At 37.0% G+C, this 13,883-nt stretch overlaps 1 protein-coding gene across 1 annotated transcript; it reads right to left on the bottom strand.

Moving 5' to 3' along the window:
* Positions 1-4,515: 4,515 nt before the first annotated feature.
* On the bottom strand, positions 4,516-9,104 carry LOC121305405 (urokinase plasminogen activator surface receptor-like). Its single transcript, XM_041237060.1, has 5 exons — positions 8,950-9,104; positions 6,571-6,693; positions 5,407-5,553; positions 5,093-5,206; positions 4,516-4,847 (listed from the first exon to the last, which is right to left on the bottom strand). The coding sequence occupies exons 1-5, from the start codon at positions 9,011-9,013 to the stop codon at positions 4,645-4,647; spliced, it is 651 nt and encodes a 216-aa protein (XP_041092994.1). The 5' UTR covers positions 9,014-9,104; the 3' UTR covers positions 4,516-4,644.
* Between the last annotated feature and the right edge of the window lie 4,779 nt (positions 9,105-13,883).

Genomic DNA, 13,883 nt, shown 5'->3' on the forward strand with positions numbered 1-13,883 from the left:
AAACAAACTGGATGGAAAGTCAGCACAGACAAAAATAGTATTCCTGTCGGTTGTACCCAAGCTAAATCAGCACTACAGGTACAAGCAAGCACAGCTACCTCGCTTCAAACAACCTGCTGTTTACTTTTAAACGCAGTAAGAGTTTGACCCGAATAGGCACTTTTTTCTGATTTTGACTCGGTACTGATAAAATAAATTCCAGGATGGGACAAATAACATGACAACGAACATGCTGCATATATGGACTTTATTAAAGAATGCCAGATGCCCTTTGGGTAACCGAGTTTTGGGACTGTTTCTAATCGATTTCCACATCTGTATAACTTGGCAAAGCTTTGCCTTACACTTCCAACCAAGCCAGTGGATGCAGACGTACAGTCTCAGTGTATGGTACACTCCACTCCAGACAGGGAATGTCGACAGCAACTGTTGGGAGATTCAGCATGCTTGCCTTTAACACATTACAGCACTCCATTTTAGTAAGGAATGCAAGTACCACCATTTTTCGGCTTTTATAGTGCTATGAAATATTATCTAGTTGTATTTAATGTTTAAACAAGTCCACGCAATGGCCGCGAAATCCTAAGTATAACCCTAACTCTAACTGAATGACTTGGTCTTGCGCATAACACATATTTTTGACCGATGACATAACTGTAGAACTCTTTGCAGCACATGCTGAATTTAAATTTTACTTTTGAGGTTCGATTTCAACAATCATAGATACTATCTCCACGGTACCTAAAAAAAAAACAAAAAAAACACAATGGATCCGCTCATGCGAGAAGACGATTTTACGTTGTCACAACCGACTACCTCCCCAATAGCGAGCACACATTCCTCCAAAGGGATAAACCCCTCGGCGGAAACTTTAACGCAATGTCGGCGGATTAACCTTTCAAAAGAAAGTTTTGGCGGCGGCTTCCCCCAGGCGCCGGCCATCCTGCCCGCTGTCGATGACAGAGCGTCAGCACAGCACAAAGAACTGTTCACCAGCACACTTTAAACAAGAAATGCAAAACTATATAAAAACAAACAAGAGGAAAAGACCGATAAACATGCGAGCAGCGCTCATACACACACCACCACTCCACACCGTTCTCAGTCTGCCAAGCAAAACAAGTCGATAGATAGATATCTAGATAGATAGATAGATAGACACTTAGTTCTTCAATGGTTCCCTACAGTATTCAGTTGTTTCATGTAGAATAGTTTTCATTCTCCAGTCAAAAAGGGCTCTTTAAAGAATCATTATCAGTTTGAAATGTATCTCGCGAGTATCTGCCTGAAGTAAATCTCAAATTAATTTTCTATTACAGACGTTCGCGACTTGGAGGAAGACGGCAGGTAATTAAACTCCTGTGCACTTAACATATACATTATACTGTTATATTAGATAAGCTCATATTTTGCATGTGCTGGTAACTTAGAAGAAAAAAGAATTTTCTTAAACCAGTGTATTTTTATTCATTTATTTTGTTACTTTTGAGACTTTTTAAGATTGTGTATTTCGGTGTTTGTTCTTCTTTGTTTTTTCAAGAAACTTAGTGTGAAGGCACAATTTAAAAATAAAGATTTAATATTGTGTATTTGAAAAATGATTTAATAGTTTACGTAAATCAGAAAAAGGGTTATAGATTTAACACTAATGGGTACCAATTCCCTGAAGTATATAAAAACCTCATTTATAAACTCATTAAAAATGTTATCCTGGACCAAATCAAAAGTTTGACACTCCCGCTAATCGCAAATTACCAGCCTGGTACCGATTGCTTTTTTTTGATTGCCAGAAGATTATTCCTCTACCCCAGAGGGAACCCGCCTTTAATAGTGAGTTTGTAATTTACGATTAGCGGGTGGGTCAAAGTCACTTTAAGCGGTTTCATACCTTAATTAAAGTTTAGTTTGCTTTTATGAAAAAATGCTGAACACTTGTGTAGTTACTGGTGTTGCAGTAGACACGGACGAGACACAGGTTGCTGAAGGTCATACAATTGCAGGGAGAAAAAATAAAAGACATATCGCAACGAAGGTTAGGCTAGTGGCTAGCTAATAATATCAAGGGCAGACCTGAAGGAGTGCAGCTACTTGTCCTCAAGAGTACGTTCACGACATTTCATTAGGTATGTTACTTTTACCGCATTACTGAATATTAGTTAATAGTAGTTATTTGAAATGTCCTGTTCCAGAAATATAATATAAATAAGTTACAGTAATAGAAGATTAAATACCTCAATATTGTAATAATAATGTTTGATTTTGTAATAACCGTTGTGTCTTACGTCACAATAGTGTCTCCTAATCTTTACTCTATTACGAATATATATAATATATATATATATATATATATATATATATATATATATATATATATATATATATATATATATATATATATATAGATATTGGAAAATACAATTCTACTCTTTATTAGTTTATTATTTAGCCTACACATAAACAACTTAGAGTAAATGTTGCCATGGAAATTGTACTCAATTATATTTACTATTCGGTCAGCCACCCGCTCGCCCTCCCATTAACTTTCAGATATATGTCTTGTCGTGTGCACTAAGGTTAGTTGTACAGTACATATACAGCGTGTGTATATATATATATAATGTAGCCCAGTGGTAAAATGCTACTAACGTATATACAGGAATTCCGTATAGACTATATTGGATGGCTTTAGGACCTGTTTTGCAGCAGAGTAGACTCGGAGGGAGAAGAGGTGCTCTCATGGCCAATGAGGCGTCGTGTGTTAAACTGATCTCCCGAGAGCCATTAGAAATCGTTCCTGCAAGAGTGGGCGGGAGTTCAAGGAAAAGTTTAAAAGAAAGAAAAAAAAAACAGTTTCAGAAGAGTATTCTGTTACTTCTGCTTTTATTTCTTTTGAGTTCACGTACCAAGCTCGTGTTTTATTTTAAGCACCGTTAATACGTGCTTGAAATGAAAGTAAAGAGAAAGTGACTAGATCGTAAAATAAACGAAGCAATTGACAAGCTGCTGGACAGTGTCTGAGAAGGACCACGTTTGGAGAGAGAGAGAGAGAGAGAGAGAGAGAGAGCTGTAACTGGGAGAAGTCTTTCAGAATTGTGAGTTTTCCCACCAAGTGTTTCTTTTAAAATAGCAAGCGTAACTGTGTGTTCTCAATAAAGCTTGTGAAGGGGCCATTTTGTTTTATTATTAGGCCACAACCTACCCGAGCCACGATTCAGGCCTGCAACAGTGTTTGTTTGTTCGTCTGTCTACATGTGTGTGCCACCAGCGTTTATTTTGAATTGAATATATCAGAAGAGTACCTTTGACTTAAATACAACTGAAGCATAGAGCTTTTAGTTATTGTTTGGTGACTTAAAATAAGTTACATTTTGGGGAAAGTATTTTGTTGTTGGCATTGTTTATATTGTATGTACAGTTTACTTACCTGCAGTTCTTTGTATTAGTTTAACTTGAATCCCCTTTATAAACATTAGTTTTATATAAAATTCAGTACTGTGTGTGAGTGTGATTTTATTAGTTGTATATTGCTCTTGCTTAATTTGCATTTGTTATATGTTGAATATAAATTCCTGGGGACGCGTGCCAATAATAGGGGAACCACGTGACCATCAGGTGGAGGCATCGCTAAATAAGAAAAGTAAGTGTGACAGTTTGTCTGGTAACAGTGTGCAAAAACAAAAGGACCATTGGTTCTGGGATAATATATAAGAATCCAGGGCCCTTACTGTTAGGTGCAAGGTTTATTTGTGTAGGGGTAAGTGAGACAAGTGTTACATATATAGCATTACCTATTGCTTCAAATATTGGGTGTTATAGTTGTTGTATGTAACGGAACAGCATGCTGAAATACATTAATACCCTTCTGTACCAGGAAAGGGCGCTAGTAATCTATATATTGCAGACTTTCACCACTTCATTTCAAGTGTCAGTTCAAGGAAAATGACAATATTAACAAATACATTCATATTTATGGATAATCGTGATTTCTTACACCCTCCCCTCCAGGATGACTTTCAAATTAGTGCAAGATTTACATACAATTATCCATTTAGTTCTTTTTACTAGAGCAATCTCGGATGTTAAGTACCTCCTTGCTCATGGGTACAGCAGCAGTGTCTCCCCTGGGATTGAACCCACAACCTTCCAGTCAAGAGTCCAGCCCTCTTAACCACTGCTCCACACTGCTTCTAGCCTACTTAACTCCCCATCTCGTTATTGTGCACACATTTTTCAGATAAGGTGTTTATCAAGTTTATGTTCTTTATGTAACTTCTTACTTCAAGGCCAAGTCTGCAGGTTTGCTAATCTTTAAATAGTTATTTTAATCTATGTGATTGTTTTTTCTTGTCCCTTTCTCTTTGTTTTTTGCTCTATCTATCTATCTATCTATCTATCTCTATCTATATATATATATATATATATATATATATTATATATATATATATATATATACACACACACACACACGCGCACACAAACTTTTTCACTGGCAAGATTCACGACTCAGAAAATCAAAACAGTCTACGTACTTTTATTGGTTGCGGTATACAAAAAATAAAACTTAAAATAAACAAGAATAGGGCAACCAGTTACCTGTTGGGTTCAATTAAAGAGCTGTTGAATAGACTAGCGGGCAGTCCTGGTTTAAAATAACAGCTTGACACTTAGAGGCAATAACAGCAACAGGATGTTCTGTCCGACCTGGCGCGCTCCGTTACACAGTTTGCCCTCACAGCAGTAAGTCGCTGCAGAAGCACCGCCAGTTTCTACACCGGGTATGGATTGAGAACTACAAGCATTTTTGGAACCGCATCCCTTTGTCACTAACTTCTGCCCTCCTGCTTCAACTGAAGGAAAGAAAAAAAACAAATATCAAAGTTTGTCATTTTGCCATTTCATTTACTGTGCTAGATAGGTTGAAAAGTAGCCTGGGCTGTAGTTCAATAATATCCCAGCATGTAACTGTGATTGATTCATTGATTTTCAGTATGTGATTTGTAGAATTGTATGTCCCTTATTACCAATCAAGAGAGTTTGGCAAGTCTAAGGTTTCTGGTTAAATTGTAGAATTAGAAACTACGGTTTGACTTACTGACAACTTTTACACAGCGGTCCTCAACGCCAAGGCACTTCAGAATAGTCTCCTTGCAGACCTCTCCAGCGCAACTATAGCACTCCAGACCAGATGGGGTAGTATCTGTATATGCTGCAATAGAAAATGGAAAGATAAGTCCCTGTACCAGTGCTGTCTGTAAAGGGAAATATGATTCTGTAAAATATTGCAAAGGCAGTCTGATTCCCAGTTCAGCAGTGGATGTCAGTGAGCTGGCCTGTAACACCCCCCCCCCCCCCCGCAGGCCCAGCACACACCACACAGTTTTATGTATTTATTTGATATAATATTACCTGTGGTTGTCCCTGTGTTGCACAGATCTGTCTTGCAACATTTAGCATTGACAGTTGACCTGACGATTCCAAAGTTGATGGATATTGGCCCAGTGCACAATTCCGGTTCTGTGCAAGATTTTTCATTCAGTGTTTTTGTGCTAATCCCTGAAATTGAACAAGAGCACACATCTTTCATTTCGGCCCACACTAATATTATACTATATATATATATATAGACACACACACACACACACACACACACAGTGTGCCTTGCAAAAGTATTCAGACCCCTGACCAAGATATTTCAGTTTTTTATTTTTCTTAAAAATATTTCCCAACATAAAACCAATGTCACCTTACAATAATTGATTTTGAGTTTAAGTGTTTTAAAATAAAATATCGAACAGAACGAAATTTCAATGTACCATTTGTAATTCAGTAATATGAGAGAATTGGTCAGGGGTCTGAATACTTTTGCAAGGCACTGTGTTGTGTGTGTGTGTGTGTGTGTGTGTGTGTGTGTGTGTGTGTATATTATATATATATATATATATATCTTATTATTATATATCTATATTTACGTAAAGACGTTGTGAAAGTCTCTGGAATAATTAGTGAAAATCACCAAAATTACACTATGTAACACAATTTTTGTTCCTGGGTAGTAAGTGTTATTTCCTAATTGCTTATGCCTCAAAAGTATATAAAATGGCTATTATTCCCCACAAACTTTGCTTTTGTGACCAGGACAGTGATATTTCAAAATATCACTATTTCCAATGGGAAAACGGGCAAATGTGTGTCCTTTTCGTTCACATAAAGTCAGAAAAAAACAACATATGAATCCAAATTAACATGTATTTATACTAAAGTAATACAAAAATGACTACAAAAGATTTAGAAGTGAGTAGTTTTTCGAGATTTACGATTATACTGTAAATACAGTATAATCGTAAATCATAGTTAAGTTCAAGGAACATGTAAAAAAGTTACAGTCGAGATCGTATTTTATGTTTAATAAAAATTATCTGATGAGGCAAATTATTCTTTACATTAAGAGTTCAATGAAGTAACTGAGAGCAGCTCATTTGGAACAAACACCAGTAGAGACACAGACAGGGAGGGAGGGTGGTCCTGTGCCTACAGGACCGGAGCTGAGATCCACTTGTTCTTTCTTCTTACCTCCACTAACTGTGACTGCTGCGACTGCACACTGCGTCTGTGAAGCCGGGCAAGTCATGACTGTGTCTGTGCATGCTCCACTGTCATCTACTGGAGTACACGAGTTGCACCTCAGAGCGGAACCTAGAGATTATAATAGAAATACTCTATGAGAAACAACATCTCAGAGGCATTATTTAGAACGGCGGCAGGCAGTGAAGGGTGTGTGTTAGGAAGTTTTAGCTATGACACTCTGCCCTACTCTCACCTGTTTTTCACTGTTTTCATTATGTGTGCTTAACTACTGGATAGTTTGTGCTACATGTATGTAACTTATATCAAATTAAAGGCCATGAGGTAGAGATGAGAACATACATATATTCCAAAACAATCAGGTTTGGTCACTTCTATCCATGACCATGTTATAATCATAGATGGCTCAAAAAACTCACTCTCTCTGTCTCTCTGGATGGTTACATTCTGGACGATGTAGTTTTCTCTCTGGACTACGTATACGGGAATATCTGGTATTATCATTAAACTGAGATTATAAGATTTTTAACAATTCCATCCACTTCCACGTGGCCGCAGAGTAATGGACTCATGAGGAAATCGATGCAGGTAACCCAGATCATATAATGCGGTCGCGGGCAGCGTTTTATTTTTTTTTTTCCTACCCTTATTCCCGAAGAGGCACGCACCCATGGTAAACCTACGCCCCAACGGTAAAGCTGAGGGATACAAGCTGAGAGTCTGAAGCAGCTGTGATTGGATGCTGAGTCTGAGGGTGCACAGAGAGAGCGCTGTTTCAAGTGAGAGACTGTGGGGATGTGATGTATTATTATTATTTATTATTATTATTATTGTAGATTAATTTAAGTAAACTAACCTAGTAGTAGCCTACTAGAGCTAGTCGGGGTCTATAGAGTCTCCTCAAGATGCTGCTTTTTGTAAGAAGTTTATAAATGGAAAAGTCTGGCAAGTATGAAGTCCACATAGAGCTGAAGTGCATAAATGATGAGACATTAAGTAAACTCATGTGCAGGTATTAAAAATACAAACAAACACGCAAGGGAATATTTACAAAGGGGTTATGAAGGTCTTTCACGTAAAGCAATAATGCAAAAAAAAAAAAAAAACACAATAAAAAAAAGTGTGGTTGTTACTGTTAACTAAGTCTTAGGAGTGTATATCTATTGTTAATTATACCTACTGGTCCTCCGGCCGGAGCTTTACTGATAGCCAGCTGTTCATAATATTCAGTAATGTTACACAAACTAATATTTACAACGACGGAGGAACGGGCGATTCTCTGTAAGGTATAGTCTATGACTATACACATTATTATTTTCAGATATCTACCACCAGTGGCACAACTAGCGTTTTACAGGAGGGGATAATTGTGGGCCCATGAGACACCAAGGTTTAGCATTAAAAAAAAAAAAAAAAAAAAAAATCATACCCAGGTAGGCAGAATATTTTAAAATATAGCTACTCAAATCACACTGATTTAGTAAATAATAATTGAAAATTACATGTATAATAGTTAATAAATAAATATAATATTAGCCAGCAATAACGATGGACTAATACCGTATTGTATAATGTATTGAATAGGACACACAGCAATGAAAGGCTAAAAGTGTAAGACGGGAGTGGTGGTTCCAGAGAATCAGAAGATACAGCGCTGCACCACCTCCGCCTGCCTGCACCGCACACTTACCCGGGACCACGTTGACAGCAGGCAGCATTTCTTCAGCAAGTGTGATTGGCAAAGCCACTTCATCATATCCGATTTCACAATTATACAAATACCCCCCTAGTTGCGTCCCTGTCCCTGAACCACTCGTACATCTACAGTGAACTGTTCACCATGTAATCAGTGTCTTCACTCAGTCTGTCACTTTCACTCGCTCCCTCAGACTCTCAGCTTGTATCGAATCAGCTTTACCACAGCCGGGCGTGTCTCATCAGGAATACGGGTAGTAACAAAATAACGCCTCCTTGCGGCAAATATATTGTATTTAAATATAATATCTTCGGTAGATATTGTATTTAAATAGAGTATCTTTGGTATAGGAAATAACTGTAGATATCAAGGAAACCAACTCAAGGAAAATACAGGAAGTTTTTGGTTAATAATATGCAGGGTAATGCCAATCGTGTTTGTAAGCAGTGCCCGAAGAAGGGAGGGATATAACAGGTTTGTAGAAGTTATATATGTAGAAGGAATAATTGTAATAAATAAAAATTATTAATGTGAATACCCCCCCCCCCCCCCCCCACTCCCCCACTCCGAGGGGGGGTGAGGGGTGAAGGGGTGTCCCCACTCCCCACTCCTCCGCAGTTCCACCGCACATATTTTCCAGCGCGCAGATGTCTAATTTTTTTTTTACTTACCTGCGGAGAGCAGCGCGCAGATTGTGCACAATGCCAGGAGCAGTTGTCCCATAATATTCAGCATTCTGAAACTGGAGTGCACTTTGTACGGTCTGATTCGGAGGAGCAGCAGAGTCGCTTCAGGTAACGGTGCCGTTGAGTGTGTGAGTGTCCTGTATCTAGCTGGGTTTATATAGTGTCTTGTGGTGATGCACTTTCCATACTTGGCAATAATTCAAATTTGATTTTTTCTTTTTTTTTTGGCCAATCAGCAGCGTTCCATCAAAAAGGATTTGCATGTCCTGTTACACTGTTGTGCAACAATATTTAATTCAACTGTTTTTTCAAAGTCTGTAATTTAGCTTCACACAGTTTTTAAAAAAGCCATTTGACATAAAACAAAAATAGAAACTGTATTTTTATATTTAGATACATTATACAAAATACTGCAAATAGATTTGTGCCTAAACAGAATACTGTAATTGTACTAATACTGTACTGAAAATATGCTACACTAGAAGATTGAGTGTTTAACTTTCAAACACGAATTTGTGATACTTTTCAAACACGTCACTGCGTTTATAATTGTAAATGTGTTTAAGATTTAAACACCCTGTGGTGTTTGTTTAATAAACTTTTGGATGTTTTTATAAAGTGAAACGTTTTTTGAACATTCGGACGCGTTTACAACAGGACGTGGTGTTTAAAATCTAAACATTAAACTAGCAAACATTACGGATTAAACCCATAACGTTTAACAATTATTTAGTTCCAAATGACTAAACACCAGCGTTACACCTAAGTGCATTTTGGCACAGATAGATATTTGTAAGGGGCACAGTATTTGAAATAAGCTCTAAATAAGATGGTACATGGTACATTACAATAATGGTTTCGCATAGTTCCTTTATTCTCATATTGTAATTTAACCTTGTTCTGTGTCAGGGAGGTAGCTGTGCTAGGGTTTTGTTTTCCAGTAAAAGGAAACTTACGTTTAAGAGTAGAAGTCATTTAAAGATGATTGTGCCGGAGGTAATTGGGAGGTATAGGGAGTGGAGTTCTGGCAGTTGATTCGGAATTACTGGAAGCTGTTTTATATGTACCAGTATACTTTTGTGTGGTTTTGTAAGTGCACTCTGTTCATGTGATTGAGACTGCACCTAAGAGAAAGAGGTCGGTAGTGGTTATCTGCATCGTGTTTCTTAAGAACAGTGAAGGATTGATTTTTTTTTTTTTAACAGCCAGTATATACGGAGTGGAAAATAACTGAGTTGTAGTATTTTAAATAAATTCAGGTATACATTACGAAAATGGTTTCACATATTTCATTTATTGTCAGATTGCAATTTAACACTGTTCTGCCTCAGGGCGGTGAGTAGCTCTGCTACAGTTTCGTTTTCCAATAAAACGAAACTTAGGCTACGTTTAAGATTTGAGATTATCAGGGTCATCAATGACTAGAAAAGATTTAGAAGTGAGTAGTTTTTCGAGATTTACGATTATACTGTATTTACAGTATAATCGTAAATCTCTCAAAAACTACTCACTTCTAAATCTTTTGTAGTCATTTTTGTATTACTTTAGTATAAATACATGTTAATTTATGTGAATGAAAAGACACACATTTGCCCGTTTTCCCATTGGAAATAGTGATATTTTATATCACTATCCTGGTCACAAAAGCAAAGTTTATGGGGAATAATAGCCATTTTCTATACTTTTGAGGCATAACCAATTAGGCAATAACACTTACTACCCAGGAACAAAAACTGTGTTACATAGTGTTATGAATGCATATTACCACTTCAGTTACAGATACGACACATTCTATGTTGAAGAAGGGGCTCCAAAAGCCAAGAAACAAGTGGCTCTTTATGCTGTAGGGGAATCCTTGAAAAAAGAGACCCCAACAACTTCTCAGGTGATCCACATTAAACTACCTTTGGCTGACGCACATTCAAATCTACATTTTTAACCTGCAAGCACCTATTTGCCATTTGTAAACACACTGACCATTCATGGGAAGCCTTGTGCCCTGCATAGAGACAGGCCATCTCTGACTCTTGACATAGATTTCTTGACTAGTAAATCTCTTCTGAAATGTCAGATTGTCCATGAAGACACGATGGATAGGGGCAATGACAAAGTGTCTGTGTCTGACGAAGATATTCTCTGTGGCTCCCCACGCCTCATTCCCCTCTCTGTTAAACACAGTTCAACACATACCAGAACAATAATACTGTATTTAACCTAACACCACATCTCCCTTTCTTGAGAGCAAAGGGTAGATTACCTTTATCTCACCAGTGCCTTAAGGGATTATTTGGCCTATTTATAACTAGGTTTAATTTTAAACTTAAGATCTTCTACAATCTCAGCAATTTATTATTATTTTTCTTTTAATGCTGCTGTTGAAATACAAATAATATATATATATATATATAGATATATATATATATATATATATATATATATATATATATATATATATTTTTAACACTTTCAGTCCTTCAAAGATTCAGACTCTGAGGCTTGTCGATTAGCCTTAAAATTGCCCGTATTTGAAATCTGTATTGTATGCTTTTATTTCAATATGCTCTTAGTCACTACTGCATGTATTATATTTTGTAGGAATAAGGGGCGTCTGCTAAGAAAAAAATAAAATAGAGATACATAAATAATGATAATATCACAGGCACAGCACATGTTTTGTTTGTTTGTTTTTTGAATGATGAAAAGTCTACTGGTTCATTGTTCGCCCCCCCCCCCGATTCAAAAGCTGTAAAACAAGGTTTTCATAAAACAAATGAAGGAACCGAACAGGATAGCAGTATCAACCAACGATCATTTGGGTGCGGTTTTACAATGTTTAGTAAGGAATTTGTGAAAGGAGGGGGGAAGGGTGGATGTTTCAGTACACCATTAGTGGGGGGATGGTAGAAGAAGGGCAATGCCTGCTTGCTAGGTCATAAATTCCAGGTTGAAGTGAACATAACAACCGCAACGGAGGGGACAATCATGCCCCACAGCTATCCTCTATTGGTTGAGTATATGAGTTTAGGGGGTAGGGATGGATGAATTGTCTGCTGAGTGCCAAATCCTGATAGGAGCAGGGAATTTTATGTAGAAACTATATAACCCATGTATGTGCCTTACCCCGGCAGAATACACTAGTTACTGATGAAGTAACTGTTATTCTCCAGAGCGCTCTGTATTTTGATGACCACTGCAATAAACCTTTGATGCCACTGCAATAAACCTTTGATGCAACGATCGGTGTGATCGATTGTCACTGATCATCTCTGCACTTCATTTTGCGACCCTACACAAACAACGATCTTGGATGTAACTTTAGCCTCCTGTCCATTTAAATAACACAGACAAACATAAAAACACAACTAGTACAGGATTCTGTAGATCATGTACCAATACATCACGTTATGCTGACTGATCAAGCTGCTATAATAAACTGTATGTAAGAACATCTTAAAAATCAATCATTCAGCAGGTGTTACTTATCCAGGTAATTATTTTAGTGAATAAAGATTCCGCTGTTTCATTTCAAAGCTAGTAAGTTAAATTTACCATAAACTCATTGGCTTAATTGAATTAATTTTAGCTACTCATTTAATTTTTGTTAGGACAACTTTTCTCATTCGAGTTAGATACAGTTTTTAAAAGTACATTGTAAAAACGAAATCCAATTCCCATTACAATATGCTTTTTACACCAATGTAATGGTTTGATGAAGAGTTCCACACAGATTCTTAAAAAGCTTCGTATAAGGAGGGTTATTTTTTTAAACACATACCCTAGGCACAGTTAAATCACTCAACAAAATGCTTACCAAGCCCACCCCAGCCTCCAACCTATTTCTACCACTGTCTCGGAGACGGTGAAACACAGGGTTAAACACAACAACAAATCCAACACATCCTCAACACCAAGCAGAGATCAGTAAATACAACAAACAGAACACTGCATATAATTTACAACTGTTCACAAGTGCATATCGTCAACAAGCGCTCCACCATCACTTCCCGGGAGATCCAGACAGCTGTGCGCCTCCTGCTGCCCGGAGAGCTGGCCAAGCACGTCGTGTCTGAGGGCACCAAGGCCGTCGCCAAGTACACCAGCTCCAAGTAAACCGAGCCTGTCCATGCTCCGCCCTGACAACAACACAAAGGCTCTTTTAAGAGCCACCCAAAACATCAAAGAGTTTAATTTCTGTCCGTTTCAGTTGTAACACAAAGGTAGGTCTTTAATTCAACTTGCAAATCATCGTTTTTTTATATAGAAAATACGCCAATAGTCAAACAGATTTTATATATATATATATATATATATATATATATATATATATATATATATATATATATATATATATATATATATAATATGAATATTGTTGATTTTTACTCTTGATGAAAACACAACACCACAAAGGCTAAAAAAAACTAGTTGAACTTTAGTTTTGTTTCTGTCACTCGCAGTTTTTAGGAGTGTATGTATAAAAGGTATTTCTTATTTCAACTTGCTAATCGTTACACTTTAAAAAATAAAATCTATATCGTTATTAAAGAAATAAGCACGACGCATTGGTATTCAGGTAAATTTGAACACTGAGATATTATGTTTATAGTTTTAACGAGTTTTTGAAGCTCTGATGAGTTTGAATTTGGCGCCTTTTTCTTTGAACCCTCTTGATCTTTTATTTTTGGCGGCTTTTTTTTTTTTTTTGTAATGTGTTTTAAACAGATTTCAGTTTCACTTGGGGGCGGATATGACCACAGACAATAAATAAATAGTGTTTTAATTAAATCATTTATCAACTGTGTTTTTACCACTATGAAATGATATGCAGTCATGATTTGATATTCATATTTTGCGCAGTGAAGTGTGTGAGATTTACAACAAGTAATACCTGATCACACACCAGTCCTGCTTCATTCTCT

Source organism: Polyodon spathula, chromosome 43, assembly GCF_017654505.1.
Source record: "Polyodon spathula isolate WHYD16114869_AA chromosome 43, ASM1765450v1, whole genome shotgun sequence".
Classification (NCBI taxonomy): domain Eukaryota; kingdom Metazoa; phylum Chordata; class Actinopteri; order Acipenseriformes; family Polyodontidae; genus Polyodon; species Polyodon spathula.